The 19,113-nt window shown below is 42.2% G+C and overlaps 1 protein-coding gene across 1 annotated transcript in view; it reads right to left on the reverse strand.

Moving 5' to 3' along the window:
* Positions 1–19,113, reverse strand: part of LOC117363950 (cytosolic phospholipase A2 delta-like) — a 79,702-nt gene that overhangs the window by 8,042 nt on the left and 52,547 nt on the right. Inside the window, exons 13-17 of the mRNA XM_033952568.1 lie at positions 16,705–16,927; positions 15,971–16,088; positions 11,600–11,737; positions 9,488–9,595; positions 5,674–5,868 (exon numbers count right to left, since the gene is read on the reverse strand). Coding sequence (XP_033808459.1) covers positions 5,674–5,868; positions 9,488–9,595; positions 11,600–11,737; positions 15,971–16,088; positions 16,705–16,927 — 782 coding nt within the window. The remainder of the gene's footprint in view (positions 1–5,673; positions 5,869–9,487; positions 9,596–11,599; positions 11,738–15,970; positions 16,089–16,704; positions 16,928–19,113) is intronic.

Genomic DNA, 19,113 nt, shown 5'->3' on the forward strand with positions numbered 1-19,113 from the left:
CATTCTGACAATTAAATTTTCATTATTGCCAGGCTACCACGGTGTTTGTGGTTTTGTTTGATTTCAGTTCCTTTTTTGTAAATCCTGCAGGGTGACTCCAGTCCGGGTCACACGCCTGTGCACTTTTTGTGTATAGCCACCGAGAGCGCTGCTGAGCCCCGGCCTAGGGCTGCAGTGTGGCTATAATAGCCAGTAGGAAAAAGGAGGTACTGATGCCCCTGTATAAGACTTTGGTGAGACCTCATTTAGAATATTGTGTACAATTCTGGAGGTTGCACCTTCAAAAAGATATTAAAAGGATGGAGTCGGTCCAGAGGAAGGCTACTAAAATGGTGTGTGGTCTTCGTGATAAGGCCTATGAGGACAGACTTAAAGATCTCAATCTATACTTTGGAGGAAAGGCGGGATAGGGGAGATGACAGAGATGTTTAAATACCTACGTAAAATAAATGTGCATGAGTCGAGTCTCTTTCATTTGAAAGGAAACTCTGCAATGAGAGGGCATAGAATGAAGTTAAGAGGTGATAGACTCCGCAGTAATCTGAGGAAAAACTTTTTTATGGAAAGGGTGGTAGATGCATGGAACAGTCTCCCGGAAGAGGTGGTGGAAACAGAGACTGAGTCTGAATTCAAGATGGCCTGGGATAGGCACGTAGGATCTCTCCGAGAGAGAAAGATAATGGTTACTGCGGAAGGGCAGACTAGATGGGCCATTTGGCCTTTATCTGCCATCATTTTTCTAAGGCTAATGAGCTCTTAGCCATCAATAATTGTGTGCTACCAACCACTCTTTAAAATGTGCATGGGCTCTGTTCTGTAAGGCAGGGTGCCTAACTGTACTAGCACATAACTCGAAAGGATAAATGCCTTGAGGCATGAGCATCCCAAAAGGTGGCTCACATAGTTGTGAATACTGTATCAGCGCACTTAACTTGGGCACCTGCATTTAGTCCAGCTTTTAGCAACCGTAAGTTTGGTGCCTAAAGTTAGGCCTGAGAATCAGCACTAAGCACGATTCTATCAAGGGCTATGCACCCTTTTTTTTTTTGGGGGGGGGGCACCCTACTTAGGCCTAGGGCAATGGTGTAGTGTCTCTGAAATTTCTTTGAAGAATTATGGCAACTGTAAGATCAGATAGAGAGTATCCATGTTCTGATGCTCAAAACTCTGGCATTAGAGGCAAGAGCATGTGCAAGAACAGTGTTGAAAACTAGCCTCCTCACCCAATGCCCAAAGCAAACAGGATGCAAATTGTATGCATGCTAGGAAAGCGAAAGAAAGAGGGAGGAATGTGGTTAATGCATGTGCACAAGAACTGCACTTACCATGAAACTCCTGTGCACATGCGCCAGACAAAACAGAAAGTATAATCGGCACTCTTCTTGCATGTCATGACATACCGTGTTTCCCCGATGATAAGGCAGGGCCATCAAATAAGACAGCCCCCCCTTTTTAGAAAAAAATGTAAAATAAGGCACCCCCCCCCCGCAAATAAGCCACCCACCGATACCTGCGCTTACCCGAATCGGGTGGTACGGTGGGTGACTCCGTGTGGTCCCTCCGTCTACCGTATTTGCCTCCATGGCTGCGTGCCGCGCCTCGTCATGAAGTGAAGAGGAGGAAGTGACAGGACTGCAGCGCGCGCACGTGACTCCGCGCAAGGAAACACAGGCAGCTTCCCTCATCCCTCCCTAACGGAGACTGCAGGAGTTTGTTCACGGCCAGAACATCCAAAAGTGAGACACGCAGACAGGTTTCTTTTGCTGTGAGCAATACCACTTACTGTATATAAAGTCTGTTTAAAATGCATACGGTATATAAACAATGGTTTCACATTGTCAAGTCCCCTCTCATGCTGCACTACAGAATAATCTCTTTACTGTGTTTCCCTGATGGAGAACATTGGGGACATTAAATGGTACAATATATGGTATGATGGATAAAGCTGGCCATACACAGTACGATTTTTTGGCCGACCGATTCTTCAGCCGACCGTTTTCTTCCTCCAACGAACGCATTGCGAACGTACCTATCGCGAACGTAATAAAATTCTGTTTTTTTTCAACAATAACTGTGTACTGTAGTCTTCTTCATGGGTAAATAAGGCATCCCCCCGAAAATAAGCCCTAGAGCATATTTTGGCCTTCCAAAAAAAATAAGACAGTGTCTTACCATCGGGGAAACAGGGTATAAGCCTAATAGGCTCACAAAGTGCAGGAAAACAGGCTCCGATGTAACCACCCTCTCTCCCGGCTTTGCTCAGACTCACAGATGTTTATTTCTCACTGTCTGATCTACAGGCTGCATGGGCTTCTTTCTTCTTTCAAAAGAAGTCAAAACCCGCAACTTAATCTGAAAAATGTGGAAAAAATACTCTCCTCAAAATCCAAATGCTATCCCCAACCTGGTGGTGTGTTTTTGGCACTAAGGCCAGCATTAGTTTCTGAGCATTGGAGTGAATATATAATCACCCTGATCTGAATCCGTTTCAGTGCATTTAAATACAATTTATGCTGATGTTCAGCGCACACTTTAGCATGTGCGCTGGAGGGTTTTGTGCATGCTACGCACATTAACATGCTTCTAGCACTAGCATTATTAGGTTTTGAGCATTTGGCCCCGAGCAGACTGAAATGTTTTATTGGTTTTTGAATGTTGCTGTTTCTTATGTCAGATTTGTGTCCATTTAGTTCAAGTTTATTTAAAATTTCATATACCGCCCAATCAGCCTTCTAGGCGGTGTACACTGTCTTAAAAACATATATGAGATAACAATACATCATGTAAAACAATAATAGTTATTAAAAACAATTTAAAAAGGGAAACAGGGTAGAACTACAATTATCAAGTAAAAAGAAAGAACATATAGGAAAAAAACAAAAGGAGGGGTGTCAAAAGGTAGAATAAATCTATGGACATTTAGGTCTCGAAAGCATCAAGAAAAAGAAATGTCTGGTATTCCCTAGAGCAGGGGTATCAAACTCAATCACATTAAGGGGCCGAAATCCAAAACACAAGCTAAGTCACGGGCCAGACCCCACCCAATCTCCATTCCAGACCCCGCCCCCATAATAATACTAATTATAACGCCATTTTTTCCATTCATCTTTCATATATACACACACAATATAATCTTATTAACACATAATGGTAATGGTTAACCACAAAATTAAACTACACAAAACACACTGTATACTTCTCAACATTCATTCCTATCAGAACACAGATAACCACTATGCAAATACAGGACCAAAAACTAAAAGTACTAATATATTTTTTAAAAACATCCTAAGATTCAAGATTCTGCATGCAGTACAACCCCCAGAGAAAAAGAAACAAATGTATTTCTTCCTGAGCAGTGCAAAAGATAGACAGCAGATTAAAATGCTCAAAACTCAATTCAAACACTAACTTGAAAATAATACCATTCCCCCCTACCATTGTTGTCTCCCTCCCTCCATGCTATGCCTCCCTCCAGCGGGTATCTAACCTTCTGACCTGCTCCATCCTGGCCATTTTATGCAGCCTGCAGTCCGATTCTCCCCGGTGTCATCTTGTGGCCGGCTCCCTCCTCACAGCCTTAGTGTGCACAGAGCCGCGTGCAGCGGCTCCTCGTGCGTCCTGTACCTGAACCGGAAGCCTTCTCTCTGACGTTGCAACGTCAGAGGGAATGCTTCTGGATGAGGTGTGGGATACGCGAGGAGCCGCTGCACGCAGCTCCGTGCACATTATGGCTGTGAGGAGGAGGAGGGAACGGGGGCATTGGACCACGGGCCGCATAAAACGACTAGGCGGACCGGATTTGCCCCATTGGCCTTGAGTTTGACACCTGTGCCTTAGAGCATACTCAATCTGAGTTTGGACCTGAGATAATGAAGGGTTAAGTGACTTGCCCAATGTGACTAGGAGCTTCAACAGGATTTGAACTGGTGTTCCCACTGCAGACGAACTTGGGGCAAGATTGCTCCTAAGGGTATGGATCCTGATCTGTAAGAACTACTGGTGCAGACTGGCCACACAGGAATCATGTGAGGCATGTGCTTGAAGGCTACAGACCTCAGCCCTGAGATTCTGCGTTCTCTCAGCCAGAGATGCCCCGGGGTGACCAGGATCCTCTGGAGCACCGAAAGCCTCCAACTGGATGATAAAAAAACCTAGAAATTTAAAAAAAGCACCTCAAGCAGAACAGGTAGGCTACCTACTCCCCACTTGTAGAGAGTAAGATTGAGGGGGTGGAGCTCATCCCAGAGTGATGGGAGATTGAGCATGAAAACTAAACAGCGGGCTCTCTACAACTCTCACAGTTTGCAGAAGACGTACAACTCTATGCCTGTCCAGAACACACCTCCAACACGCCCCCCTTTTGTTTTGGACACACAGTGGGCCACCTCACAAGACTTCCAGAAAGATAGCTTCAAAAATCAGCCCTTACATGTTTTGGCAAAAAAATGTCCAAGTGACAATTTATGCTGTTTTTTGGACATCTTAAAAGTTTTGAAAATGTCCCTGTAAGTAATTTGTTTATAGGGAACCTTAATTAAACTGCTATAGCAGACCTGCTAATCCTCCCACATCAGGCAGAAGAATTCCATTTTGGGAGGCTATCCCCTTCACAAAAACAGATGATAGAACTGAAGGTGCAGAATCAGTACATTGATCTGGTTTGTAGAGTGGTGGTAACCTCTTAAATGGCAGCCCACAACTGTTTCTTCTCTGTTGCAATGGCATTTTGACTGCAGGCTTCTTTAAATCTTCAAAGACTTCAGCAGATCCAGAACACTGCGGCTAGGTTGATCTTCACAAAAAGTAAATCCAATCATGTTTCCCTGCTTTTTTCAAAACTTCACTGGCTTCCGGCGATTTCTAGGATTCACTTTAAATGTACCTGCCTAATTTTCAAGATCCTACATGGCATTCTTCCTCCCCTAATCCCACTATCCTGTAATTCTTCGAGACCTGACACTACCAGATCCGCCCACATACTCAAAACTATCTTTCCCCTCATAAAAGGTATCATGTATGCAGGTAAATTAGGGAAATCACTTGTCTTCAAATTTACTGAGCTTTGGAATAACCTCTCTGCCCCACTGCGGAACCTAGGCTCATTCCAATTATTCTGAAAGCATCTGAAAACCTGGCTTTTCTCCAAAATGTAAAGCTATCTATTTTATAAAATGTAAAGCTAGCTATCCTCTTCATAACCTCTAATTTCTTATTATGTCCTTCCCTCATTTATTGAATTTACCTATAAACCGTGCTGAGCTCTATCCTTATGGAGATGATGTGGTATACAAACTTAAGGTTTAGTTTAGTATAAATCTCCTGTCAATACTTCCATCTGTTGATCTCATGAAATTAACAAGCATGACGTGTGAGGTAGGACACTTAAAATTGTTCGTGGTCAATATCATAGATCTACAGAGAAGAAACTGAGCTTTCAGCTGCCGTGATGGTTTGGTTGTTGCAGTAAGTAGATAAGGAATGTGTGCTTAGGTGCAGGAAGGGGGAATATGATGATGGCAGAAGGAATCAGGATGGGCCTTGGGCCAGACAGAGGCAGGAGGGTCTGTGTTGAAAAATCTCCCCTTGGAATTTCTGCTATATCTCCTCCGCAGATCTAGAATCTCATGAACATTGAAGAAACACCTTGCTAGATTAATAGCTGAGGGATACCTTTCCATGTGCAAAACTGGTCATGCTGGCTGTAATTGGCATGTAGCTGAAAACCTCTCAGGAAGTTGTATTGCTCTCCATGTACTGGCCGGTTAGTTAAAACATCCTCAAGAATTTTTGAGAACTTCCCTTTAGGTGTGTACATGTGAGTCTTCAGGTAGGTTGATCTCTTTTCAAACTCTTCACTATCTTTATCTGCAACGACAAAAGTAAAAAGAGTTAAGACCTTTACCAAATCAGGGGTCTCTTTTGTGTTCATAAAACTTCCTCTTGTACTGCGGAACAGTACAAGAGCGAACTAGTGGGATTCTGTAGAAATAGTATGCCATAGTTCTAATCCAGTGGTCTCCAACTCAAACCCTTTGCAGGGCCACATTTTGGATTTGTAGATACTTGGAGGGCCTCAGAAAAAAATAGTTAATGTCTTATTAAAGAAATGACAATTTTCCATGAGGTAAAACTCTTTATAGTTTATAAATCTTTCCTTTTGGCTAAGTCTTAATAATAATATGTCATTTATAGCTATAGAGGCATATAATCAAGAAACTGTTTTATTTTACTTTTGTGATTATGATAAAAATACAGAGGGCCTCAAAATAGTCCCTGGCGGGCCACATGTGGCCCCCGAGCCGCGAGTTTGAGACCACTGTTCTAATCCTTCCTGTGTCATGCTTTTTCTTACAGTTTTACTTCTTTCAATTAATGTACTGGGCATCAGTCTTGTTTTTTGTATTTCTGTTTTAACCCTCCTCAGATAGCAAGATTAGCTAGCTCAAGGGACCCACCTCTGAGGTCTGATTTGGATTCAGTTATTCCCTGAGTCAAATATGATTTCATATCAAGTTATAATCGGGTACAGAAGATATTGTCTTATCTTAGAAGGCTTACAATTTAAGAAGTCTATTTACTAAGCTGCATTATGACAATATATGTTAATTGTCAATAACATGCTTTATTGCTTAATAACATAGTTTAATTCTCAAAAGAATCATAAGAACATGTGAACTTAATAAAAGTCAGACTGAGAGCCATCAAGCTCAGCATCCTTACACATCTGTTCCTATCTTCTGCAGCCCTGCTCCTGGCCCTTCATCCTTGAACAAAGAACATAAATATTTGTTAAATTGGGGTCACTTGATAAGATAGAATTGGCAGACACATGGAGAAACCAGAGTAGGTCTCTATATAGCCAAGAGGATAGAAAGTGTTTTTTGAGTCTGAACTGAGTTTTGGTTGAAGAACTTATGCTTTACCTGGACCAATCGGGAAAAAAGTGGATTAGGGGCCAAGGACTGTATGCAATCCTGAAAAAGTGTTCTGAGTGTGGATTAGGGACTGAGAATTGGATACAGCCCTGAAGAAAGGCTCTGACTGGATTAGGGGCTAGAGGTTTTGAATGGCCTGAACTATGGGGATGGTGTTTTGCTCCCTAGTGTTTCAACTATGAAGGGGTGAGTCCTACCCAGACGCACCCTAGGCGACCACGTAGACCTAGCATAAAGCCAGAGGCTGCCTTGGATTTCCTGGTGAAGAATTAAACCACCTTTGGGGGAAGAAATTGCAATGGTTACTGACATCCCAAGGTCCGCTGCTGGAATCACCTCCTGGAATTCTGTGAAGTGTGAGTTCCACTTAGAGGCACCCTAGGTAACTGCCCAGGATTGAAAGTATAAATTCCAGAGTACTTATAGAATTGTCTCCTGGGCTAGCACATCCACTCTGTTTCCCTGTCCTTCTGGTTTTCCTCTTTTTTGTTCTTTTCTATTATTGATTGTAGTTCTTCCTCTTCCTCTTGTCAAGATAGTTCGTCTTTTGATGTTTCTCCATGTAAAGTCTGTGGTATTTATTAGTTCCCTGTATTTTGTATCTTTTTTTTATTATGTAAAGCTGTCTTGATTACAGATAAGGTGGGGGTAACAAAATTTTAATAAACTTGGAAACTTGGTAAACTTGTTAGCAATTTGTCATTTATCTTTAAAATTCAGCATGATAACCAAAACTGCAGGGTGACCAGTGTAATGCCAAAAGGGTCCTAGAGGTGATCCCAGAAAATTATAAACCAGTGAGTCTGACATTGGTGCCAGGCAAAATGGTAGAGACTATCGTAAAGAAAAAAAATGACAGAGCATATACATAACCATTGGTTAATGAGACAAAGCCAAAATGGATTTAGGTAAGGGGTGAATGAATATGTGGATAAAGGCGAGCCAGTCGATATTGTATATTTGGATTTTCAAAAAGGCATTTGACAAAAGTACCTCATGAAAGACTTCTGAGAAAATTAGAAAGTCACGGGATAGGAGGTAATGTCCTACTGTGGATTAAAACTAGTTGACAAATAGAAAACAGAGAGTAGGGTTAAATGGTCAGTATTCTCAATGGAGAAATAGTGGGGTTTCCCAGGGGTCTGTGTTGGGATCGTTGCTTTTTAACATATTTATCAATGATCTAGAGATGGGAATAGCTAGTGAGATAATTAAATTTGCTGATCAAACAAAGTTGTTCAAAATTGTTAAATCGCAAGAGGATTGTGAAAAATTGCAAGAGGACCTTGTGAGACTGGAAAACTGAGCAACAGAATGGTAGATGACATTTAGGGCTCCTTTTACAAAGCCACGCTAGGGCCTTAACACGCGGAATAGTGCACACTAAATTGCCACATGCGCTAGTCACTACCACCTCCTTTGGAGCAGGCGGTAGATTTACGGCTAGCACGCACTATAGCGCGCGCTAATCCATTGCATGCAATAAAACCGCTAGTGCGGCTTTGTAAAATGTGAGCAAGTGCAAAGTGCTAAATGTGGGAAAGAGGAACCCAAACTATAGCTAGGTGAGGCAGGATTTCATGTTAGTAGTCAAAGCCCAGGAAAAGGACCTAGGTGTCATCATAGAGGATACGTTGAAACCCTCAACTCAGTGTGCAGCAGTGGCTAAGAAAGCAAATAGAATGTAAGGAATTATCAAAAAAGGAATGGAAATCAATGCCTTTATATTGCACTATGGTATGACGGCAGCCGCAATCAGCTCAGCAGCCAGATCCGGAACTTATACCTGTTTTGACTTGGTCTACGTCAAAATGTATAAGTTCTGTCCAGGCAACTGATCAAAGTTTTTGATTATGACTGACGGACAACTAAGTCTAGGTCGGCCCACTTCCTGCCCACCTCCCGCCTCACCCACTCCTCCAAAAATGCCCCTTTTCGCTCTGGGGGCACAGAGGCAGGGAAAAGGCCTAAGCTGGTTTTAGAGACATCTAAAACCCTGTTCGATTATCGGTACTTGGGTGACCTGTCTTTTTGATTGTTCAAGTACTGATTTAGGTAGGTTTTTAGACATTTTAAAAAATTATTATGATGAGCCCCTTAGGGCTCCTTTTACGAAGGCGCGGTAGCGGTTTAACATGCGTAATAGCGCACGCTAAACCGACGGCCGCGCTAGCCGCTACCACCTCCTCTTGAGCAGGCGGTAGTTTTTCGGCTAGCGCGGGGGTTAGCATGTGATTAAAAGTCGCGCACGTTAAAGCCGCTACCGCGGCTTCGTAAAAGGAGCCCTTAGTGTTTGCCCTGATTCTTAACCTGCTGTTTTAATATCTGGATTACTCCTCCTCCACTCCACCCTTTGTGCCACTTCTCAGCCAGTAGGATCTGATACACTAATGGTAACCAAGTTCCCTCTCTTAGATGTGCCTCCCAGAACCCATTTTCTCTCTTGAATATAAAATTAAGCAGTTTAATTAACTGAAAACACAAGAAAAAATAAGAACTTTGACAGTGGAGCTGTTATATTAACTAAAGACAATATGTACAGAGCTTACCAATATCTTTTATGTTTTTTTTCACCCACTGTTTCCAAAAGTCTTTGGAGTTTGTGGCTATATTCCAGGTATCCACCAGATTCAGAGAAAAGACATTACCCCATAAACCTGCAGTTTCAAACATGATAAAAAAAAATCATAGCAGACCAGATCTATATATATTTCTCACCCCTCTTAACTATATAGTTATATTTTTGAAATCTATAGTGCATTTATGCCATAGTATCTTTTAGCACTATGCAAAGAGCAGGATATTTTATAGTAAATCCATTCATGAATTTCTTTCCCAAACAAGCAAAGCTTACAGCGATGTGCAGCATAATAAAGAAATGCGAAATAAATAATTATTTTTTAAAAACATATGTACAGTCCAACAGGAACTTGTTACTAAAGTTCCATAAGGTTTTGCAGTAACTGTCCGAGAGTTGCCAAAATTAACACGTGCTAACTTCAAAACCTCTGAATTAATTGTTGGGGGCATGTCCATCATCTTTCCATACAGTTAACAAAGACAAAATATCTTAACAGTGCAATAACTGAATGTCAGATTACACAATGCAGTCAGCTATAGCTAGTCAGTGAGAAGAATCGGAGGATAAGATCTACACCCCTGTCTTAAATATTAGCAAAACATCAAACAGTACCGTAAATAGCTGTTACATTTACTATACTAGGGCCCAGCAGCCTCAGTACATTTTACACAGAGGGATAACAGCTTAATATATAGGTAGCTAGAGAGAGAGAGATCAGGAGTAGGCAACCTCAGTCCTCAAGGGACACAACTCAGTTGGGTTTTCAGGATTTCCCCAATGAATATGCATTGGTAAATCAAAACACACAATTTATGGAACCAAAATATTTAAAGTATAGCTCCAATTAAATCAGCTTTACTTATTACAAAGAAGCTATAACCCTCTATCAATTATATAATAAAGCTATGGCTGTTCTCTGAGCATGGTTGGAATTGAGGGAAGTTTTGAGTATGGTGTATCTCCTTTGAGGTTGTGAAAATATGTTAGTTTGATGGCATGAGTGATGTGGGAGCCCTTTCCAGTCGCAGCTCCTGAAGACACTTGATAGCAAAACACAGTTCTGTGTCCGGCTGGACTATTAAAATTTCACTGGCAGCAGTTGCTGATCATAGGAGAGATACAGTATGTGATAAGGAAGATCGTCAGAACATTTGAAGATAAGGGATTTTGAAACAAGGACAGTAATTGTGACTTTTTTGGGCTGGGTATTGACACAAGATTTTACAATGAACATTTATATTTTTGGGTAATGTGTTTGATGGGAGGGGTTCCAAATTGAATGTTGGAAGTTATATGGTTTTAATGTATGTATAATGAAACAATGATGATAAGTTGTTATAAACAATGAATATGCATGAGATCTATATATGTGCACTGAGGGTCATTTTCGAGAAGGACATCTAAGCCCAATTTTGGCGTTTCCCACGAGGCGTCCAAATTTGGAGGCTCAGAAATGTTCATTTTCAAAGGGCAAACTTCATCTAGATAGGTATCTATTTAGCAGTCTGAATATTGTTGCTAACCACATAACTTCCAGCTCTGGCCAAAAACTGTCCCAATACTATTCTAGATAGTGTTGAGTTAATCAGAAGAAATAGTCAGTGACAGTATTCAATTAGTGCTTCTAAATATCTCTGTCACCAGCAGTTATCCAACCCTTTTCTTCCTTACTTCTACTCATGGAAGATTTATGCAATCTAAACTGATGATTTATAAATTATATGATGAGATTTCTTTGAAATATACTGGAAAACTTTATTATAAAGTACAGCTTTCCCTCCATACAATAACACGATAGTCTTCTTATTTATTGTAATGGTCAAATGCTTTAATTCCATAAAAAATGATGATTCTGTGATCTGGTTTGCAAAATTTTTATCTTTGCTAATCTTACAAGCAAGATCAACATTTTCTTTGCACAAGGCTTACATTATTGGCTCAAACAGGCCATCCATCTGTAAATCCCATCTATTGTATATGAGTCATGGAGCAGATAAATGGTTCTATTTTCATGTAACTAGTTCCATATTCATTACATTCATATATTGATCCTTGCAAATCCTGGATTCTAGAAACTCACTTTGCAAGTAGCAGATCCTGGATTCTGGAAGCTTCTCCATGAGTCGTCCCATGAAGAACTTGCTACCAAAATCTTCAGTCCGAACAAATGCTCCATACTTCAGGAGTCCCACCTCATAGGGAGAAAACTCACACCATTCTACAAATAGATTGAAATATGAGGAAAGAAGAGGTCACATCTCAGCAAGTGTCTCGTCTGAATTTTGAATTGTCACACTCCTTATTTCTACTGCATTGGTGTGTAATAGTTTTTCTGAACTAATATATGAAAGATGTTGAGAGTGAGGGAAGTCAAAATGTGATACTGTCTATGATTTGAAAGTTCCTAGAAATCGGCAGCAGGTTTTATAGATATCTGCCTTTTAATATATTGATCAAAGAGAATAAAATACTGTGGATTCCATGCTAATCCATTTGACTGCACAGAAGTAAACAAAAAAACATAAGCTGATACCTTTTTAATTGACTATTTAAAATGGAAAAATGAAAAAAAATTTAAAGTATTTTTCACAAGTGTAAAATCATGAGTAAATGTATGGACAGAATTACATTTTGTTTGTGCTGGGTATTTGACTGGTTGTCTATACCCAGCTATCGAGGCACATCCAACCAGTTAGGTTTTCAGGATATCTACAATGAATATACATCAGATAGATTTCCATATTAAGGAGGCAATGGAATGTAAATTTATCTCATTGGACAATATATATATATATATATATATGTAAATAGACCAGGGCTGCCCAAGTCCGGTTCTCGAGATCTACAGGCAGGCCAGGTTTACAGGATATCCACAATGAATATGCATGAGAGAGATTTGCATACCAAGAAGGCAGCGCAGGAAAATCTTTCTCATGCATATTCATTGTGCATATGTTGAAAACCTGGCTTGCCAGTAGATCTCGAGGACCAGATTTGGACAGCCCTGATATAGACAATATTCAGATATGCCCCAAGGTAAGCAAATAGACATTTTACACCGATATCAGAATGGCTCTACGAAAATCAATTAGTGCTGAATCCTTCGGGGAGGCCAGGAGGGAAGCCGGACAGTAGCACTTCCCGACTGATCCTCCCTCCTCTCCCTCTAAAACAGATGCGGCAACAGCTAGCCAGCAATAGCAGCGCTGCCGCTCCTGCTTTAGGGGGCGAGGGGAGAGGGTCCGAATCGGGAAGCCGATTTTTTTAAAATTGAAATCGATTCGAATTGATTCACCCGAAGTGAATTGGGCAGCACTACTTCTTATAGCCCAAGGGTAGGGAACTCCGGTCCTCGAGAGCCGTATTCCAGTCGGGTTTTCAGGATTTCCCCAATGAATATGCATTTAAAACAGTGCATGCATATAGATCTCATGCATATTCACTGGGGAAATCCTGAACCCAACTGGAATACGGCTCTCGAGGACCGGAGTTCCCTACCCCTGTAGGAATGGAGACTATGTAGACCAGAATGTAGCTGTTAGACTAGTGATGAGGGCTTCTAGGAGAGATTCAATAACCCCTCTATTACATCAGCTACATCACAATTATCTATGAAAGCTGACTTTCCTCTTGGGTACAGTATCCAATAAATAGAGTTCATTGTATCATCTGTGTAGATCCACAAGACCCGACATAGTACCATGTTTTAACAGAAAAACTGCCTTCATCAGGAGAAGCAACCAAAAATCTGATACAACCTCCTGCTCCAACCTCCTCCTCCTGCTGAAGCTCCTGTGGGTGGCAGTGAATGAAGACACTATCTGAGCTCAGTTCCAGGTGTACCTTCCGCTCTGGAAGTGCCCATTACCATCTAGAGCAGAAGGTGCACCTGGAAATGAGCTTGGATAATGTCTTCATTCACTGCCACCCGCTGGAGCTTCAGCAGGTGATAGGAAGGAGGTTGTAACAGATTTTGGGTTGCTTTTGGGAAGGCCATTTTTTTCTTTGAAACATGGTATTATGTCAGGACTTGTTGATCTAATAAACTAAATATAGAAAACTGTCACTTCTAGAAAAACTCAGAACCAAGATGGTGATAAGAGACCACAAACAGGGTCATGCCTCTAACTATGTGCCTTGCATTCAGTCACAGCACTTTGAAAGTAACTTCAATCCAGTAATACATTCAATGAAACTGTATACATAGAAATTTGATGGCAAATAAAGGCCAAATGGACCATCTAGTCTGCCCATCTGCAATAATCATTATATCTTCCTCTCTCTAACAGATCCCAAGCCTTCTTGAATTCAGACAGTCTCTGTCTCCACCACTTCTTCCGGGAGACTGTTCCACTATACATCTATTTGTAAACTGGTATCTGTTTACTTATCTTGAGGGGTGCTTCTCACATAAGATTTTGTGGATCTATACAGATAATGCAATATACTCTATTTGTTGGATACTGTATGCAGGAGGAAAGTCATCTTTCTTACCCTATTTATGCCCTTTGACATTTTGGATATACTTAGGGTTATTGTTTTGTTTTTGTTTTCTATTTTATATATCTCATTGTTTATAACAATGCTTACCAATCTCTATGGTCATAATCTTATTGCATGTGACTGTGAAAAGTGCATGACCCTGGGGTGGTCCTATGAAGTGCCAACCCAGGTCATGACCTCACATGTAGGTTTCTTGGCTCCATTTGGGGTCCTGACCTGCAGTTTGGGAAGCCCTGGCCTATAGAGTTCAATTTAAATTGCTGACCTTGGGGTGCAGGGCAGTGAAGTCAGAAATGGTATGCTTTGTGCTGGAGGCTTAGTTCCAGTCAGGGCACACAATTGGAAATCCCATCTAATAAAGTGATGCATTTGAGAGGAGTAGGGCACTATGAAATACGCTACCTCTGGAAAAAAGGCTGGAGCAAAATTAGGGGTTCTGAAAACAAGAGAAAATGTGTTTGTTTCCAGTCATGGAGGGAGTCTTGCTGTGGATATTAACATATGACTAACACAAGCCGGGAAGATATCTAGTTTCTGGTAATATGGGCTGATTTGAGGGATTTATGTTTTATTGTTTTAGATGTTCTTATCCATAATAATAAAAGCTAAGCGCGCATGCGCTGTCGAAAATCCGTGAGTCCTGCTGGCGTGAGCTATGCTTCTGTGCCAGTGCTCACGATGCCTGCGCTAGCGCGTGTGCCAGCGACTCCTCCCTCCCACTGCCGGTCCTCTTCAAAGCGGCCTGCTGAGGTTCGCTAGCCATTGTAGCGAACCTTGCAGGCCGCTCTAGCAAATCCAGGGAGGCGAAGGCGGGACGGAGGCTGCAATCGGCAGCGGCTGCTGCTACTTCTCCTCCAGCTGCCTAGCTCTTCTCCGCCGGCCCCGGCTGGCAGCCCCCTCTGCTCCGGTGGCCCGCGCAGGAGAAGGAGCGGATGAAGCAGGGAGACTGTGCAAAGGGAAACAAGGGGGTTGATGAGACGGGAAGGGGAAAGGGAGGGGGAGGAAGCCAAGGAATCTCTAGCACCCGTTAATGTAACGGGCTTAAAGACTAGTTATGAATATTTTAAATGAGCTCCGTACATTGTCTTGAGCTGTTGTTGGAACTGGGGAGGTGATTCAGAAAAACATGCACATAAATAACAACTTATTGAATCATGGCATTTGGGAGGGAACATAAAACAGGAAAAATGTGAATGAAGGCTGAGGGTGCCAAATCCCAGCTGTGGTTCCAGCTGAGCTATAAGCCAAAGAGGGAAGAGGAAAAAGCTGAAGAAAAATTTATTAAAATTCTGTCCAGTGTGTGTTGTGCAATGTTTCAAAATAACAAGGATCATTGCCATCTTGCATCAATAAAGGCATCACTTGGAAATCTTTCATGGCTCTTTCCAAATCTTTAGAACCCCTAGGAGCCTCCTTGCTATGGCCAAGGTCACATATATCACACAGAATGGCATCTGATTGGCTTATGCTGTGTGTATGAAGCCACTCTTATAAACCAATGAGATTAATATATGTGTGGTACAGTAACTGCTCCGAAAATTGGGTTCCAAAGAGCTAGAAGGGTTAGGTAAAATAATTTTAAAAAATTTTTACAGCGATATCGTATCTGGTAAGGATTGTATCTTACTAGTAGTCATTCATTGTTTCAAAGACAAGAAAAGACACTCTGAGTCAGACCACCTTCAAGCCTAGTTTCCTGCCTCCGACAGAAACCAGTTCAGGTCTCAAATACCAGGCAGATTCCAAAAAGTGGTTCTGTTTCCCATAGTAAATTTCCAGGGGAAATAGATGTATGTATTAGTACATGGTGGGTATGGTTTTCTGTTTCTTATTTTGGTGTAGAAAACAAGAAACACCCATGAACAACAAACACAGAACTGCTAACAGATGGGTTGTATTATATTAGTTTGAGTTAGAAATCAAGCAAAATTTTGAATATTCACAATACCCTTAAAGTCTAGAGTGCTGCTGTCATCCTCTTTGACATTCATAGCCAGGTAGATTGGTAGAGGATTTTGCCCATTTTTCACTGCCTGTTGCTGATCTGACAACTTATTTTCATTTTTCTGTGCAAAAGGAGAAAGCAAGCGGTAAAAACAGAAGCCTGTCATAAAAGAAGGCTGAAACATATGACAGAATCTTAAGCTGACATGTGTCTATATGCACCGCCACAGTGGTAACCAGGCCAGCTGATAGAAAAGAGCAAACGTCATGGAGTGGTTAGTGCATTAGACTGTGACTCAGAAGAACTGGAAGACACATTCCACCCATCAATCCTGAGTCATTTCATGCAAGTCACTCTTCCTGCCTTAACTGAAAAATTGGCTAATGATAGTAACAACCACGTTCCTTCTTGCCTCCGGTCTTTGAGACTGTCAAACAGATTAGGCATAAATAACAGAAGTCAGTTTGCTCATCCACGAGGTGACTGTTTGTGTTTCTGACTTGTGCAATCATGCACCATGAATTGTATGTTAAGTAGTGAATTACAAAGTACAGTGGATGGTAGTAGGATAAAAGACCCTAGAACTCCAACTGTAATATTATTATTATTACTAGAAGGAGTATTAAAGAGGCATCCTCCACATATACCCATTTGAAACAGTAGAAAATCTGAAGGAATAGAAATAGAAGGGGGCAAGTGAAGAGCTTCCTAAAACCCTGCTCCTGCAGGCTCCTTACCGCATTGTAAAACATGGATTCAATGAGTAGTCCCCAGAGATCTGTAAAAGACGTCTGCCGTCCACCTTCCACAATCTGTTTCATCTCTTTCTGATAATATTTTAGACGGTTCCAAGATAAACTTCCAACCTTACTCTTGGTCACATGTTTTTTTACACTATTGACTGGACCTTCCAGGTCATTGTGTGACCAATCAGCATCTTCATACAGCTTGGACATGGTCCTGAAATAGTTATCGAAAGAAGAATATATTTTACTTCGTAAGTCTTCAGTGAGGTGAAGTAGCATGCTTACTGCCCCTGAATCCAGTTAACCCACGAGACATCACACTGAAAAGTTGCTGGGTCAGAAAGAGAAATTTCATCACTTAAAGTATCTTCCCCCAAATCCTTTTGTTTTGTTTTTTTAAGTGTTTCTTTCTCAACTTTGGAAACATTTATCTTCAGAACATTAACAGTTAACAAGGAAATTTCATCACCCATCCTCTCATTCACAGCTGTCTTAGAGAGCCTTTTACTAAAGCTTAGCACCTGCTAAGGGAATTAGCACATGCTTAATGCTAAGAAGTCCATAGGTAAAGTATGAGCTTCTTAGCGTTTAGCATGCCCAAATTCTGTTAGTATGCACTAAGCTTTAGTAGAAGGGCCCCTTAGAAATCTATTCCACAACAGCTAAGAGGAGCAGCCAAAACTGAAATCTGTCATGAACATTATTCATAACAGAAAGCCTCAACTTTAGCAATCTTTCACTGCAAATTATACATGGACACATTACTAGACATGAAAAGGGCTAGGGGCTAGATTCACTAAGCCCACTGATCGTGTCCCGACCACTTACTGACCCCTTTGTGACCCCGACCTGATTCACTAACCTTCCTCCCGAGCGTATCCACACCCGATCCGATCCGCGCCTCCAAATGAGGGGGAACAGCATGCAAATACAGGCAGGCAGTGATTCATGAAAAAAAAAAAAAAGATGGACACCGACTGGGCTGGCTGATCAAAAAATAAGCGACTGCATAGGACCAGTCGCTCAGGTCCTTTCCGACTGCTCTGCTTTCTGCCACCCTGCTCTCTGCTCTTGACACCCTGCTCTCTGCCCCGATTCTCCACTCTTCTCTTCCTCGATTCTCCTGCCCTTCCCCGCAGTGCAACCCGTGGTTTTAACCTGCGGGTTTAAAGCGGGTTAAAACCACAGGCTCACAAAATTTAAAAAAATAAAGTAAAATAAAGTTTCCAGCTCTACCGGGCACGTCAGGATCATTGGAGAGCGATTCGTGTGGTCGGTTGGGGGCATGATTCCGATCGCCCTCATTTGCATGAGGGCAATTCATGAATCAGCTCCCCGGCCACAGATCGGATTGGATCACTCACGGATCGGATCCGATCTGTGGCCTTTGTGAATTTAGCCCTAGATTCACCAAAGCCCTCTTACCTGTCCAATCCGGTTCCGATCTGTGGCCGAGTTTTGCCAGGCGACCGATCCACTAAAGCACTGTTCTTCAACCGCTGGTCCACGGACCGGTGCTGGTCCACAGGAAATTTCTGCCGGTCTGCGGAGGACCAGCACGATTGCTGCTGCTGCTGCTAAACCCAACAGGAAATCTTCTTTTCGATGTCAATTCTGACGTCGGAGAGGACATTCTGGGCCAGCCAATCGATGCCTGGCTGGCCCAGAACGTCCTCTCCGATGTCAGAATTGACGTCAGAAAGAAGATTTCCTATCGGGTTTAGCAGCAGCGGGGGAAAGGAAGTAGGGAGGCTTTTTTTTTTTTTTGCCGGGAAGGAGGTAGTCAGGCAAGCAGGCTGGCTTTGGCCAGGAAGGGAGGGAGAGAGGTAGACAGGCAGACAGGCTAGCTTCGTGGGTTGGGGTAGGACAAAGTGTGGAAGGCAGTGAGAGGGACATAGGAAGGAGGCACTGGGGGCACTAAGGACATGGGAAGGAGGCATTCAGGGCACTAAAGACACGGGAAGGAGGCACTGGGGGCACTAAAGACATAGGAAGGGGCTTAAGGACATGGGAAGGAGGCACTGGGGGCACTAAGGACATGGGAAGAAGGCACTGGGGGCACTAAAGACATAGGAAGGGGCACTAAGGGCTTGCGAAGGAGGCACTGGGGGCACTAAAGACATGGGAAGGAAAGAGGGAGGGAATAGAAAGGGACAATTGTTGGGCCTGAGTGCAGAAAGAAAGAAATGAAAGGATACACAGACAGAAGGAAACGCAACCAGAGACTCATGAAATCACCAGACAGCAAAGGTAGGAAAAATGATTTTATTTTCAATTTAGTGATCAAAACGTATCAGTTTTGAGAATTTATATCTGCTGTCTATATTTTGCACTATATTTGTCTATTTTTCTATAGTTACTGAGGTGACCGAGCTCACGGAGATGGGGCGGAAACGGGGT

The sequence above is a fragment of the Geotrypetes seraphini genome, chromosome 7, assembly GCF_902459505.1.
Source record: "Geotrypetes seraphini chromosome 7, aGeoSer1.1, whole genome shotgun sequence".
Classification (NCBI taxonomy): Eukaryota; Metazoa; Chordata; class Amphibia; order Gymnophiona; family Dermophiidae; genus Geotrypetes; species Geotrypetes seraphini.